Source organism: Palaemon carinicauda, chromosome 15 (assembly GCF_036898095.1).
Source record: "Palaemon carinicauda isolate YSFRI2023 chromosome 15, ASM3689809v2, whole genome shotgun sequence".
Classification (NCBI taxonomy): Eukaryota; Metazoa; Arthropoda; class Malacostraca; order Decapoda; family Palaemonidae; genus Palaemon; species Palaemon carinicauda.
In genome coordinates, this window is record NC_090739.1 from 3,583,703 (window position 1) to 3,599,466 (window position 15,764).

Sequence of the window (15,764 nt, forward strand, 5' to 3'; positions counted from 1 at the left end):
ACTGGGCGGCACAGGTCTCTCGCCCAGAAATAGATTTCTCCTTCGTCAAAATCCCTTTTCTGGGCTCAATCCCTGTGCCGCGCAGTGAAATAGTACCAGAGAAAACAAACCCAAACTTTATTAACTATACGGGAACGAATAAAAATCAACATAACAAACAGTGGTTTAATCAAAAGTTAACGTAGAAGACGGACGTCTTTAATAACATCAGCATGATAAGGTATAATATCCCAGGAAGGGAAGACAAAAGAACATTAACTTAAAACAAAACCAATTAAGGTCAAACACTGGAACAAATTACATACACTTGAACACTAAAGAAATACAGTTCGTATGGAAGAATAAATTGAACAATGATAATAAAATGGCAATGTTACGAACTAGGAACACCCATGGGTGTGATACAACAAACCGAACTCAGGTAGGAACTGTAAGTGAGGCAGGTAAGAGGAAGAAGGTGGAAGATATAGAATTCAGGGATTAGTTAGAAGGAATTTGTCCGGGGGATACCACGCTCCCTGCAGCTACGGTAGCGAATTGAAGGGCCTCTAATTGTTTAAGATAGTGCCGCTTGAACACTGAGGGGGATTTCCATCCGGTATATTTAGAGATATCTGTAAAGTTCATATGATGGAAAAAATTTATTGAGGTCGCTACCGCCCGAATGTCGTGGACGTGAGGAAAAGACTCTGGATTGGCCTGTTTAATAAAATACAAGATCTGTTGTCTGATCCCTTTCAAAGTTATAGTCCCTCCCCGCTCCCTGATGAACAAGGGTCCCGAGGTCTTATAGGAAGTCCTTGATAGAAAGGACTTTAGAGTGGTAACCGGGCATAGGGAAGGATCCTGAAGGAGAGGGATGATTTTCCAGGAGGACCATCTATTCTGAGGGTCTTCATTTTTGGCCAAGAAGACCTTGTCTGGGGAGAGGAGGACCTCTCCTGACGGAAGGAACTCTATGTGGCCTGGATCCCTTGATAAGGCAGCTAATTCCGAAATCCTGGCGCCAGATGCCAAACTCACGAGAAAGAGAGTTTTCCTGAGTAGAGGGATATACTCACATGAATCGTTGACGGTTTCTGACGCTAGTTTAAGAACATCATTGAGAAACCAGGAAATCGGGCTAGGACGAGAAGATGGTCTCAGTCTGGCACAGGCTCTTGGGATCGAAGCTAGCAATGAATCTGTTAGATCTATATTAAAGCCGATTAGAAAAATCTTCTTCAAGGCAGACTTGATGGTAGTAATAGTGTTGGCTGCTAAGCCCGACTCAAACAAGGTTCTGAAAAAGGTTACCGTTAGGTTTAGTGTCATAAAGTCAGTACTAGAATCTTTCAAAAACTTAGCTAGTTTTTTGACCGCTGAGTCATATTGACGAAGAGTGGAGTCTCTCTTGTCAGATTCTAAAAATAAAGTATTCTGGGGGTCTATGTTAGCCCCTTTGTGTGCCGCAAACTTCATGAAGTCCATAAAGTTAGGGTGGTCTGAATGTTTGAGGAAGCGAACACAGTGCACGTTTGTACTATCTGGGTCAAAGTCGGGTTGGGAATCTGGTGAGGGTGGAGATTCAGCTCCAGTAAAAGAGGAAACCAATTGCTCTTGGGCCAATTGGGGGCCACCAGGGCTACTTGACCTTTGAAGGTTCGAAGTTTGTCCAGCACTTTCATCAGTAGGTTCACCGGTGGGAAAAGGTAAATCCTTTCCCAGGCGTTCCAGTCGAGAGACATGGCATCCGTGGCGTAAGCCCGAGGGTCCAGGTTGGGGGCCACATAACATCTCAGCTTGTGGTTGGATTCCGTCGCGAAGAGGTCTACCTGGAGATCCGGCACTTGGAAGAGGATCCATTGAAAGGATTTGCGATCTAGTGACCATTCTGACTCCAACGGTACCGTCCTGGAGAGTGCGTCTGCCACAACGTTCCGAACTCCAGCCAGATGAACGGCGGATAGGTGCCATTGGTTTGAGGCCGCCAGGGAGAAGATTGCCACCATCACGTGATTGATGGGACCTGACTTGGAGCCCCCTCTGTTTAGACAACGGACTATGACTTCGTTGTCGAGGACTATCCTCAGATGTTGTTTCTTGGCCGGGGAAAGACGTTTCAAGGTTAGTAAGACAGCCATGGCCTCCAGGACGTTTATGTGAAATTGCTGGAACATTGTGGACCAAAGGCCCTGAACTTTCCTGTGTTGGGAGTAGCCTCCCCAACCTGATAGGGAGGCATCCGTGTGGATGACTATCCTTGGAGGGGGGTACTGCAACGGAACCGATTTTGATAGGCTCTTGGCGGTTGTCCATGGGAGAAGCCTCTTCCGAAGAATGGGAGGAAGGCGTGTCTTCTTGTCCCGACGTTTGGTGTTCGCTCTGGAGCGCCAAACTCGGTTGATGTCTTTCAGTTTCGCTTTCAGAAGGAGGTCTGTCACTGAAGCGAATTGTAGGGACCCTAGAATCCTCTCCTGGTTCCTTCTGGAAGTTACCTTTTCCCCGAGAAAGCGTTTGGTATTTTTCGCAATCTCTATCCTCTTGGACCTGGGGAGACATAGAGTGTGAGAACGTAGGTCCCACCGTAATCCCAGCCACTGAAATTTGGTCTTTGGTGTCAGACGAGACTTTCCGAAGTTTATCTGGAATCCCAGAAACTGAAGATATTGGATCACCTTGTTTGTTGCCTTGAGACAATCCTCGACGTTGTCTGACCAGATTAGCCAATCGTCCAGGTATGCGACGACTTGGATTCCGTGGGATCGGAGTTCCTGAATGACCGATTCCGCCAGTTTCGTGAAGATTCTGGGCGCGATGTTGAGCCCGAAAGGCATCACTTTGAACGTGTAAGCCTTGTCGTCCAGTCTGAATCCTAGGAATGGGCGGAAGTGTCTCCCTATTGGAACGTGATAGTAAGCATCGGTAAGATCGATGGAGGTGGTGACGGCCCCACGGGGAAGCAAGGTTCGCACCTGCGAGACGGTAAGCATGTGAAACCTGTCGCATTGAATGGACAAGTTTAGTCAAGACAGATCGAGGATGACCCTTCGGCTGTCGGAGTCTTTCTTCGGAACGCTGAATAAGCGACCTTGAAACTTCAGATATTTCGTTTCCTTGATCGCGTTCTTGCGAAGAAGATCTTGGGTAAACAAAAGTAGGTCCGGTGTCGAGGGTTGATGGAATCTGTTCGGTGGAGGAGGCCCTTCTATCCAACTCCACCCCAGGCCCTTGGAGATTATGCTGAAGGCCCAAGGACTGAATTTCCTGCGACTCCGGAACACATAAAGTCTCCCTCCTACCTGAAGACCGTCAGTAGTTGGAGGTTTTACCGCCTCGGCCACCACGTGACCCTTTTCCACGGGAGAAATATCTCCCTTTGCTTCTTTTCTGAAAAGAACCCCTCGAACCGGGGCCCCTGCCTCGTTGGTATCCTTGGGAGGAAAACCGGGACTCATAGACTGGGTTATAAACAGGAGAGGTAAACGAGTTCGAAGCCACTTGGTTTTCAGGGACGAGGACATACTTCACTTGGGGCTGAGACTTGGAGGTGGAGGGTTGGATGCCCTGAGAGACCGGGGCCGACTGGACTACTTGAATTGGGTAGAGCTATAAGGGCGTAGCCTTTTTCTGCCCCGGGAGTGAATGCTCGATTGTTCGAACTTCCGTTTGGGAGTGAGACCCCAACGGACTTTGAGGCTCTGGTTCACTCTGGCAGCTTCGCTCAATACCGAGTTGACCATGTCCTCCGGGAAAAGGTCCGGACCCCAAGCAGAGGCTTTAATGAGCTTATTTGGCTCATGGCGGATAGTGGCTTCAGATAAGACATGCTTACGGCAACGTCTTTTGGCCACCAAGAAGTCGTAGCAGTCTGCTAACAAAGATTGCAGGGTGGCTTTAGTCATAACTTTAAAAGAGTGTTCCTCGTCATAAGTAAGAGAAAACATCTCCGCCATAGTCGAGATGTTGAGGCTCCGGCTAAACCTAGACCGGGACTCGAACTCGAGTCGGATTAAGGTTTCAGGTAGTCTTGGGAGGCGTTCACTGAATTGCGTCGATGCACAGTCCGCGGATAGCTTACCAGAAGTGAATGTCGATTGAATGTTAAGCCAACATTCATTATCTGATGGGAACAGCAGAGATGTAGGATCTGTCTCCCGGAGTTGTGGCAAAGGCTTATCTTCGGTCACTGCCTGAAGGGCTAATTCAACCATTTTGGTGACGCAAGGAGTGGGGGTCTGTTCGTCCACAAGAAACATGGTGTAAGTACTCTTGTGGGGGGTCAGCATGGTGTTTGTACAACCCCACTCATTTAAGGTTCGAACCCAAACAGACTGAGCCTGTTCCTTCGGAAAGATAACGGTCTCTTTAGGGACCTTATCTAGTCGGACAAGAGCCTCTTCCGTAAGCCGGGCGAAGCCGGGGAAAGGAAATTGAAGACCGGGAGGGAAGAACTCAAAATCTTCAATGGGCCTGGTCCCAAAACCCTCGATGGTCAACATTCCGTCCGTGAAAGGACAGTGGAGCGCCATTTTCCACGGGTTGTTCTTCGTGAAGGGTGGAAGTTTTGAGGCGTCCGGGATGAGGAACTGCTGTTGTTGAGGCAGTCCACTTTCCAGGGTATCTAGTCTTCTGGTGACGGCAGAAAGTATAGAACTAATCTGCTCTGTAACGACCCTCGACAACATATTCGTGAGGGCCTCCGGGTCGAGGTTGGTTGTGGTAATTAAGGGGGATGACTGCACTCCCGGGTCCTGAGACATAGGGGCAGTGCTAGTCGAGTCACTAGGAGCTCCGGGGAGGGGAGCCTTCTTGGGCTTCGATGATCCAGGTAGTGTAGGATTCTGACGAGTCCTCACTAAAGGTCTTTTCTGAGATTTGACCTTGGCAGGAACCGAGAGCGATCTCGGGGAGGATTCGTGGTTCCCTTCAAAACCAAGAAAGGAAGAATTATTAGAAGTTGGAGAAAAAGAGGGGCTAAGAAGAGAGGTCTTAGCGCCAGACCCACCTGCCTCACTTACAACCTTACCTGTGTCAGGTTCGTCAAAAACCATGGGCTCTATGTCTAAGGTCAGAGCCGTAACATTGTCTTCAATGGGGTCCGGGTCGTCAGGGATGTCTGTATCCTGGACGAGATTGAGTTCTACGATTTCCGCAATGTCAGCAATTATAGGAGCCGCCACTTGCCTAGGCACTGCTGCCGAAGATTTTGCGTTCGGGTAGATAAGTCTACAATAATCTTCTGAGAGGACGTAGGGCTTCCTGGCCTTTACGTTACGGGCGAAGCCGCCTACCCACAATTTCAAAGTGGCTCTTGCTGAAGTTTTAACCGCCTGGGAACTCTGAAAGAACGGGGATAAGGTTAGCAAACCCGAGGGACAAAATGATAAATGAACCCGAAGATTCATAACAGAAGTCAATGATTATCTATCATATTGATGTCGCCCAGTGAAGGGAAGTAAATACAAAAATGACTGAAAGAGGCTCACCGAATCTGAAGCGAGGGTGGAGATAAGGTCATAACAGATAAGGCAGTTGTCAGGGTGCCATACCACAATATCGTCCATCTGGATCCCACAGTCCGCGTGGGACCGACAGACAGCATGGCCGCAAGGCTGGTGAAGGACGGCCGTGCAGGCTGTCATCCGGCAACGGACCACCTGTAAAAGGAATAGTCCATGAGCATCTACTAGTTTCTCTATAAGGGGTCCCGGAGGGTCCGGGACCTGCCAGTTAATAAAATAAATGTATAGCCTTAGACTAAACAAGCAGAGAACTGAGACTATTCCAATAGCAATCCGGCAGAGCCGGGTATGAAAAAGGATGCAAAAAACAGTGATGAATATATAATCATAACTAGTTCCGGGGCCCCCGTGGCCGGGGAACAGGGTTGGTAAGTAAACTTAAAGTAAACTTAAAGTAACTTAAAGTAAACTTAAAGTACCCAAGATACATCCTTAAAGTACATAAATAGAAAACGCCAATTATGATCTAAAACTAATGTCTGTAATGAATAGGGCTCCCGGAGGGAGGATATTAATCAAAACCGTGTCAGTGTCAACCGATCATGTAGTTAAGAGCTCGGCGGCTCCGATGTCTGATGACGGGAGGGTATGACGGGAGGGTACAACGGGAGAGCGCGGGGGGAGCCAGTGGAACCCCCCTACCTTACCTGAGGTACCGGGACAAAGGTAATGATTCATGTAGAATATAAAATAATGATATGGGATATAATAAGTCCTATACGGACGATAATAGCATGAGGTACCGTAGGGGAGGACACTCTTAATATAAGTGCTCATTCTAACAACCGTAGTTAAAAGCAAGGTTACACCAAGGTGCAGTTATACCGACTAATCACGTGTGATAGTCCCCGGTGGTCCCGGCCTTCCCCCTCCCCGACCGATGGCGACGGGAGGGGGGAGACGAAACCGCCCGGTATGAATGAATGAGACTAAGTCATACCCCGTTGGTATACTCAGTCCTCAATATGTCGGAACGTTGATGGAAGACTGAGGTACAAGCATACTTGACCCGTAAATCATAACCAACAACCATCGAGTGAGAGGAAGGGTGTACACTGAAGGGGGGGGGGGATGGAATAACCTCCCCAACTTGTTGGGGGGGTGTAATGGTACAGGGAAATCGCCAGTGCGCAGTGGTAGACAGGGCTACCAACTGGAGATCCCCTAATCATGACATGAAAATCCCAAAAATATGATCATAACGGAGTAAGCAATAAATATAATATCAATGCACAAATACATAAAAATAATTAATGAATTAAAAGCGAAATCACGTAAGTAAGGTTAGGCATGCAGAAAAAATATGGCGAGAGAGGGACTCGGGCGAGTAAAAAGGGAGGAGCATGACGCCATCAGGAGATGGAAAGCAGGGGTACCAACCTAGTTACTGAAGCGGTAGATCGAACAGTAAAAACAACAAAATACGCGAGAGTCCCACTCAAACCAAACGTAAAACTAGGTGGAGCGTAATAAAACAAAAGGTTTTACTAATAATAAGTGAGATGGTCGAAATTAAAGCTCCTAGAACTAGCGAAACAATCTCAATGTTGACGCTATCCACCAACATGCACGAATGCAGGCATACCAACATAACCTACTCCTGATGAAACGCTAACACCGATATCATAGGATAACATAAAATAAATGCTATATGAAAGCATAAAGTCGGTGTACTAAATGAATATTGCTATATGAAAGCATAAAGTCGGTGTACTAAATGAATATAAGGAAAAAACTCCTAAAGGATCGAACGAATATAAAAGACGGACGAACTAACGAGACAAAGGGCAGAGGCGAAAGAAAGAACGGGGACGCCGCTTATATATAAACACTTCTCAATAATAAAAACAAAGATGACACTGCCCAATCTCGTTAAAAACTCATGGATAAGGTACTTAACTTCGATGGGGTATCTTGGGAATCGGCCATCGAGAGAAAGTTGATGATAAATCCAATGAAACACACGAAATAAAAAACTTGGACTTATATCAAACAGGTGCTTGAAAGGAGTGATGGGCAAGCGTGGGTTGAGTTAGTAGTACTGGTCTGCGAGGCAGGGGAGGTTGAACGGCACCTCACTATTGGGGGATTTCGAAGAGGAGAAGTCTAAATGGTACGAGACCTCTGGTATTTCGCCCCAGTCTATACCGACACCATTAAGTGAGCGAGCTAGTTCAACCTAGCATTCCTTTACATTTTTTCTCTGGTAATATTAGCAGTTATATTCCTTTGAAATGGTGCTTAAGGAGCATTTCACTGCGCGGCACAGGGATTGAGCCCAGAAAACAAATTTTCTAACTGATGTGGGCAAAGACATTGATATTTAACCCTTTTACCCCCAGGCTATTTGGAAATTTCCAACCCTTAACCCCCAGGGGGTTATTTTTTTCCCAGCACATTTTGCAGTATATTTTTTTTAAATTGCTCTAACAGCCTTAATTTTTGTCATAGAGAGGTCAGGTTGGTCTCATTCTCTTGGAAAATGCCTGAATTTTCTCAAAAAATTATCAAAAATATGAAAAAAAAAAATTTTTATAGCATCTTTTTGCATGGACGTACCGGTACGTCCATGGGGGTAAAGGGATGGCTTTTGTAAAACGTACCAGTACGTCCTTTGGGGGTAAGAGGGTTAACAAAGACAGAAACTGACATTGATAATTAACATGGCTCTAATGCAGATGAACTTTATATCCACAGGTTTAGTTTCAGAAAAGACCGATGGATAGGATACTTTATACTATGTCATTTTGCTTGATATATTATATTTATTTTTACAAGAAGTTTTTGTTCGTTACAGTCATTCTTTGATAAACTGGAGAATTTTGGTAATGAATATATTGCACAGTTATTGACTGCATGGAAACTGTGAACATTGGAATAGATGGGTACCTTCGCTGTAAAACACTTCTTAATGTTTTGTCTTGTTTGAGGCTTGTATTTGCTTGTCCAATTACAGTTCGTAATGTGGCACATGAATTATAATTGATAGAAAAGGGGTAGTGAAAAAATCAAGTCTGTGTAAATCAATTCTGTTGATTTAAGTTGAGGATGCTATTTTTATAGTTTTATAATTTTCATTCAATACAGAAACTGCTGTTGGATCATAAAACGCAACTAGCTGAACTACGTCAGTCTCAGGAAGTGCATCTTGCATCTCAAGAAAGTGACAGAGTAACGATTGAAGAGCTAACACAGGTAGGTCATTCGTTGAAATATTATGTTACATTTGAGGAATTGTGAAAGCTTTCTTGTTATTTAGATACGGTACTTTAGTACCTCGAGTCATGAATAACTCTGAAATTGAGCTCACAAATTTCAGAGGGGTTACAAGTATTACATTGCTCTGTGAGTAAAAATGTTTGTGGACAAGTATTGATAAGTCTAGCACGAAATCAGTCACGCGATACCCAAACAAAACCCACATAGTCTTCACGTGATTTTTACCCCCTTTTCATGCCATTTTCTAGAAAGCAAAAGCAGGTTGTCTCTAGATAGGTTCTTTATCAAAAGTGTAAAGAAAAAAAAAATCTATAAAGCATGAATTAAGTGATTTGCTACCTCCTCCTCCTCCTCCTCCTCCTCCTCCTCCTCCTCCTCCTCCTCCTCCTCCTCCTCCTCCTCCTCCTCCTCCTCTCCCTTATGCCTGCCACGGCTCTCATGAAAGGTAATTTTTATTCATGTCTGATGTTAAGTAATATAAATTCATAAATAACTACCCATAGAAAACCTTGTAAAATAACTGTAAATGAGTATATATGTGTAATTATGGATGTGAGGAACGCATCACATGAATTTCCTTTCTTTCTTATGGGAAAATTGTTTTAGAGGTACTACTGTAATGTCTTGTGAATTAGAACTAGAATAAGATAAGTCCAAAATTGTCGTTGGTGATCATGAAAATGGAAAAGGGAGTATACATTCATAAGCATTGGAGAAAACTTATTAAGAAATTTAGAATATGAAATTGTTTGAAATTTGTGTTGAAATTGTAAATTGTCCCTTATATAAGAGTAATAAACTTGAAAATAGTTTTTATCTTCTACTTTTAGAGATGGGACAGTTGTTTATTTTGAAATCCCCTAAAACTTTCTCTCTTGTATATAAAATTTGTTGCTATTGATTCTTATTGTTGCTGGTTTTATGGTACAGGAAGTGGAGAAACAGAAGATGGTCTTGTCCGAGGTCAGTAAAGAAAAAACGAATTTGGAGGACACAGTAAGAAAATTTAAAGCATCTTCAGAAAGACAGGTAAATCTACTTGTTCATTGGTTATTTTCATTTAGCATTCTTTAGCAGTTAATAGTTATGTGAAAACTCATGGTACCGTCAATGAATTTGTACTCTAGAACTCTATAGGTGGTGCCACCTGCACACTACTTTGTAAATTTTACTGTAGACAGTAATCAAAATTCTCTGTAAGCAACTGTATTTGTAATTTGCTTCTATTCCATTCATTTTAGTCTCTTTCTACTGAACTGTCCAACCTCTTTGACCTTATCTTGCGTGATGTTCAGCTTATGTAAGAAAAGAACCTTGAATTAATTTATACAGTAAAAGTTCAGTCATTAGCAGTTGATTCTTTAGAAATCTTGATTTTTCAGCAAATTTATGAATTAGTCTTTATCCATGCATGTTTTGATTTTTATGAAATTGATTCAAGATTATTCAACTAGTATTTTGTGACAGTATACTGTATTTATGTTAAGAAAGTACTATGGTGATTATATTTACTAGTACAAATCTCTAGCATTTGTAAAAAAAAAAAAAAAAAAAAAAAACTGTGAAATGATTGGTTAGGGGAACTGGTTGTAATGTTCTTTTGTTTACTTGTGGTAAAACTTTAGATATTTAAACTCGTGTCAGAACTGAGGGAGTAAGTGATCTGATTATTTAGGTTTTTTTTTCATTTATAGCAGAATGCATGTATTGTTTTACATCTCAAAGTCTTGATTTAATTGTATGATTTCCATGAATCTTTTCCGAGGTTTGTATACCATTTTCTTCTAAGAAGGATGAGATTCAACAATCACTTTAAAACTACAAGAATTTATCCTTGATCAGTATGATAGCCTTTTGTTATCATTGGTAATATGATCTGGTGTGATTATAAGGTAATAGTATTAGGCATGGAGTGACTTCATCTTAACCAGGCTACCATTAAAACATGCATAAGAACTTGAATCTATTATATACTGTAGTGAACAGGAGGAGTATCTATGAGAGGATAAGTTCATTACATGGCAGAGGAATTTAAGGCAGAAAAGGAAATTATTATAATTTGATATATTGAATCGTCGTCGTCGTCGGCGCCCACTCGTGTCCGAGTATTAGGTTCTGTCGTTAGCCATCAGCCTCCTATCTAGAGATGAAGAGGGGTGGAGGAAACGACAGAATGCCAGTAGCTGGGTATATTGTTTTGGGTGGTCGTGGCTTTGCAACGGCCACGCGCACACACTTGGCCCACACCGTTTTCACCGCGGCTTAAGACATATGAGACAGGCGGCTTCTACGATGTTGGTTGCATCGGGCTGCCGGGTTCTTGTTATGTCAAGGCCCGCCTTGTTGCCTGCCCGACAGGCATTGCCCTCTTCCGGAAGAGGGGGGAAGAGGATATTGAATAGAGAGAAAGGAATCAGAAATAAATGAAAATCAGGTATTATTATCCAGACTGCCAAAGTACAAGTCAGCAACAATCACACATTGATATTCAAATTCCTCATGCACGTGAAATGATGAGATGGATAATTACCACCTCCCAGTGAGCCATAGCGTACATCCATGAACAGTTGCTCTTAGTCATCTTACAGATTCAGTTTACAAGGCATCAAAATATGTGATCTTGAAGTAGGGCTTTATAGTTGATAACTGGTTGGAATGATTTGTTATTTTTAATTTGATTTTGGAGTGCCAAGATCTAACTTGTGATTTGAAATGTACATATATTTTTCAGATTGAGCTTTTAGAAGAACAACTTTCAAAATACAAGACTGATGCATCACAGCTTAAAACAGAGCTAGATGCTGTTAAGAAGGAATTTGAAGGTAAGCTACTTAGAGAATAATCTCATTACAGTTTCTATTTTTTACACTATCTCATATCTTGATCTCATTTGCATTGATTGCTTGGCAGTGTGAAGCCATTCTAAGCACAGTATTCTCTTAAACCAGGTCACTGTTTTCAAATACCACAATAATGTAACAATCAAAGGGTACCTGATAAATAAAAAAAACTAAGTAGCTTGAGATATTATTGCTATAGAGTTATTAGATCCTTTGATTATGGCTCATTTTTCCTTTGCCTGCACATGCATTGAAAAGTGGGCGATATATATGGTGTCTGTATGCTGTAAAAAAAAAAAAAAAAAAAATGTGATTGTGAGTGAAGGGGAACAGTTAATATTCAGACCTAAGAATTTTAGAAAAACTCATTACTACCTGAAGGTGTCTTAGCAATATCCAGCATTAATGAGAATCAAATTTTTTTGTTTGTCTTTAACACTGTATTAAATATAATATTTAGATTATAGAGAACAATCTAATTGGCTCATTTTGTTCAAACCGTTGCTATTCAGTTACCTTTCTCCTTTATATTTAAAACAAATTCTTTTTAAAGATCATGTTTTTTATTAGCTTACATGCAAATTACTGTACAGTATTGGTTTAATAGTCAACCTCTGTAATCTAATATCTCATATGCATAAAAGTATAATTTTTTTTTATGTTTTATTCAACAAGAATGTTGCTATTTTTAAAACATAAACTTTATTTTGTAGGGTATTTAAAACTGGGTGTATTGTAGAGTTTGAAGTCATTTGTTATTAATAATTCAGGGTATAAAGTGAGAGCTACAAGCGTTTTGCGACAGAAGGCACGAGCCCCGGAAGTGGATGTCAATGAGCTGAAGGGAGAGAAGGCCCAACTGCAAGAAAATTATGAGGCCGCCCAGTTGAGAATACAACAGTTACAGTAAGATTTATAGTATTTTGAATAGTTTAGAATAATTTTGTATATGGAAATAAACTCATAACTGTACTGTAAAGTTTAGTGAATTACAAGTATATTTGGTTTTTTAATTAAGACAACTTATATTTCATCTTATATTGTGCAGTGTATGTTTTCTGAAGTATCTGTTGATTATTGCATCTGCTGTTTATGGTTTTACACAATAATGATTAGAATGTTAGGTTATTGTACAGGATTTGGTAATTGGTAAGCTGTCATTTCCTCACTTCAAATACTATAATAGAGAAGGAATAAAGATGAGGAGTATATTTTTAATAAGGAAAAATTTGCAGGTCTGAGTTATCAGCACTTCGCGCAGAGCATAGCTTCTTGCAATCTGAAAAGGAGGGTATTGGTCGACAGTTCTCTTCTCTCTCGGAAGACATGGCTAAGAGAGAGGCTTTACACCGTGAAAAGCAGTCTAGTCTTGAAAATAAACTGGAGACAAAGATAGCTGAATATCAGTTAATTGTATCAAACATGTCCTCACAAAATGAAACTCTGAGCACCAGCTTCAAAGTAAGCTAAATCTGTGATGCTAATCTTTCATTAAGATTTTATGTAAAAGAATTTTTTTTTTTTAGTATTTGATTTGGTGATTATCTTTGAAAATTGATGTTGTCTGTTCATTAACTTCTGTTTGGTAAGTAGTTTTCTGTCCTCAAAATACTCCAAAGAGGAAGCCTGGTTTTTCCTTGTGTTGTTGATTATTTATGAATGGAAACAATTAAATCTTGGGTCCTGAGTTCAAGCTATGCTAACAGGTTGATAGATTTAATGGAAAAAAAAAAAAACACCGTCTTACTTTCTCTTGAGTTATGAATGAGAAAATTTGGAAGCCTTATAGAAATAATCAGGTTTAATGCCAAAATGTTTTTTAGATGTTTTTAATGATATGAATTCTGTGATGCACCTGATTATGAGATCTACACATTTGTAATCCTTGTGCTAGCCTCAGGTAATATAATAATCATTTGGAATAATTGATAGTTTTTCCATGGACTGCCTATGGAAAGGCATTAATTATCCATCACTTATCTTTTGCAGAAGCAAATAGAAACTATGAAGCAGACACATGCTCGAGAGGTTGAGCAGCTTACAAATAAATTAGAAGAAACAGAAGATAAGTTGTGGCAGCTGAAAAACACAGTCACTACATCTGTAACACCAACTAATGTGAATGCTACTGCTAATGCTGGTTTAGTCTTAGTTCATCCAGTAAGAGCAGAAGGTGATCATGGAACCGCTCTTCATAGTCAAAGTACTCAACATCGTCGTCAGTTAAGCAGCCATGGTTTAGAAGAGCCGAGGATTGATGTCTCAAATATGGTCCGAGAAGAAGGAGAGGTAATGTATGATGGGTTTCTTTATATAAATTTCACTATTAGTTTGTGTTCTAATGTTGTTCCTGGTATCCCATAGAAATTTGAGATTACACTTGGTTAGGGTATGACCTTAAAGATCGTGGACAGTTTGATAAATCTTATAATGCTAATGCAGTGCTATGATTGTTTTGAATAGTAGATGATGGAGTCTCAATTTTTATTCTAAATGGAAAACTACCTTAGTAGTGCCTACCGTGTGTCTTATGCAGCATCAAGTAAATAAAATTAAAAATAGATTTTGCATCATTCCTTCAACTTCCAGTTGCAGCCATTTTTATTGTCATTCATGTTAATCTTTTCCATGTGATTTTTTTCCTGCATAACTGTCCATTATCTTTTGGCTTTATATTATTTTCATCTCTTATGCATGAAGTTTAATCAATAATAAACTTGTCATAGTTATCATATGCCTCGTCTGTAAAACTGAAAACCAAGTAAGATAAGACAACAGGCCTATCCATAAAGATTGAGGACTTAGAGGCTCTAAGTGAGGGGTAAGTTTGAGTGCCATGCATTGCCCATATTGCTAAGTCTGCAGTCAAGTGTCGATTATATGAGATAACCTTGTCCTTTATCTGTGACATGTTTTGATGGATGGGGAACTGCAGCTATAGAATAATGAAACCAGATCTTTATGTCTTATTATATATATATATTTTATGCAAATGGGTTTCTGTCAGAAGAAATAGTCAATGATTGTTGTAGGTATTCTGATAAAATTTAGAGGCAGATGATGATTTTTTGAATATTGAGAAAAAAAGTTTTTTCAGAAAACAATCCAGTTCTAAAGCTAAACTTTAGAAATTTGTATTTGTATTTTTTAATGAACTTTGGTAAGTATGTGATTTGGGGTAGGTATTTATTATATCCTATATATTTTAGATCTATTTATAAAGTCCACATTTTATTTTTCTCTGAATATGATGAATGAAACTTATCAGCTGTGGTATCCTGGAAATTGGTGGTTATGTATGACTTTTATGAAACACTTTTAAGTCATATGCTTATTCTTTTTATTACGTACCTTTTATATCACTCTGTAGATGATATTCGACTGTATTTTTATTTTTCATCCATTTCCTGATTCTCTTCAAAACTTTTCTGTCCAACGTTTGTATCTATGCATTTGTCCAGTTTTTAACCTCTTAATAAGAGAAAATATGTGAGCTCTGAAAGTCTATAAAAATCTGTAGTTTTGATAAGTTACCATGCTGTATAATGATAATGATTATATTAATATTTTCATTAATATTATTCACAAGAAGTAAAAGATCTGAAAAGTTTATAGCTACGAAGATATATAGATATTTGCAGTTCATTTTAAGAATTACACAAGTAAATACACAACTAGGGATTTGTACAACTGTTCAGTGCATATTTTCTTTTTTCTCAAGGATGTTATGATTAAAGTTATACTTGTTTTAATGGCAAGTCATTAGCATTGCACTGTACAGGGGGTACCTTGCTCATTATTCCATTATCTCTTACAATAATTTCTCGTTAATATACCATTAAATATTTGATTGGATTTTAAATGAAAATGATATAAGATTTTGTAAAGGAAAGTGTATAAGCAGGTGACTGAGTTGTCTTCATACTTACAGCTTGACCCAAAGGATTTGTTCATTTGTTTTTGTGAGAGGTAAAAATTGGAGCAGTTTCAAAGTAAAAGAAAATTACACTAGTAAAAAAACATTTTAAGTTGTTAAATAATAAGAAAAGAAATTGAAGTTATGTACCTGACAGAATAGGTCAAATGACTTTTTAATACTATCTATATTACATTGCTAAGTAGGAAATAAAATTATGTCTAAGCATCAAGGGACAAGCACCTAGTTACAGTATGTATATAAAAGAATAATTACCCTATGGAA

At 40.1% G+C, this 15,764-nt stretch overlaps 1 protein-coding gene across 1 annotated transcript in view; it reads left to right on the plus strand.

Moving 5' to 3' along the window:
• LOC137654446 (GRIP and coiled-coil domain-containing protein 2-like) overlaps positions 1-15,764 on the plus strand; it is a 116,148-nt gene that overhangs the window by 85,872 nt on the left and 14,512 nt on the right. Inside the window, exons 13-18 of the mRNA XM_068388071.1 lie at positions 8,592-8,699; positions 9,654-9,752; positions 11,455-11,545; positions 12,334-12,469; positions 12,799-13,024; positions 13,553-13,852. Of these exons, the coding sequence (XP_068244172.1) occupies positions 8,592-8,699; positions 9,654-9,752; positions 11,455-11,545; positions 12,334-12,469; positions 12,799-13,024; positions 13,553-13,852 (960 nt within the window). The remainder of the gene's footprint in view (positions 1-8,591; positions 8,700-9,653; positions 9,753-11,454; positions 11,546-12,333; positions 12,470-12,798; positions 13,025-13,552; positions 13,853-15,764) is intronic.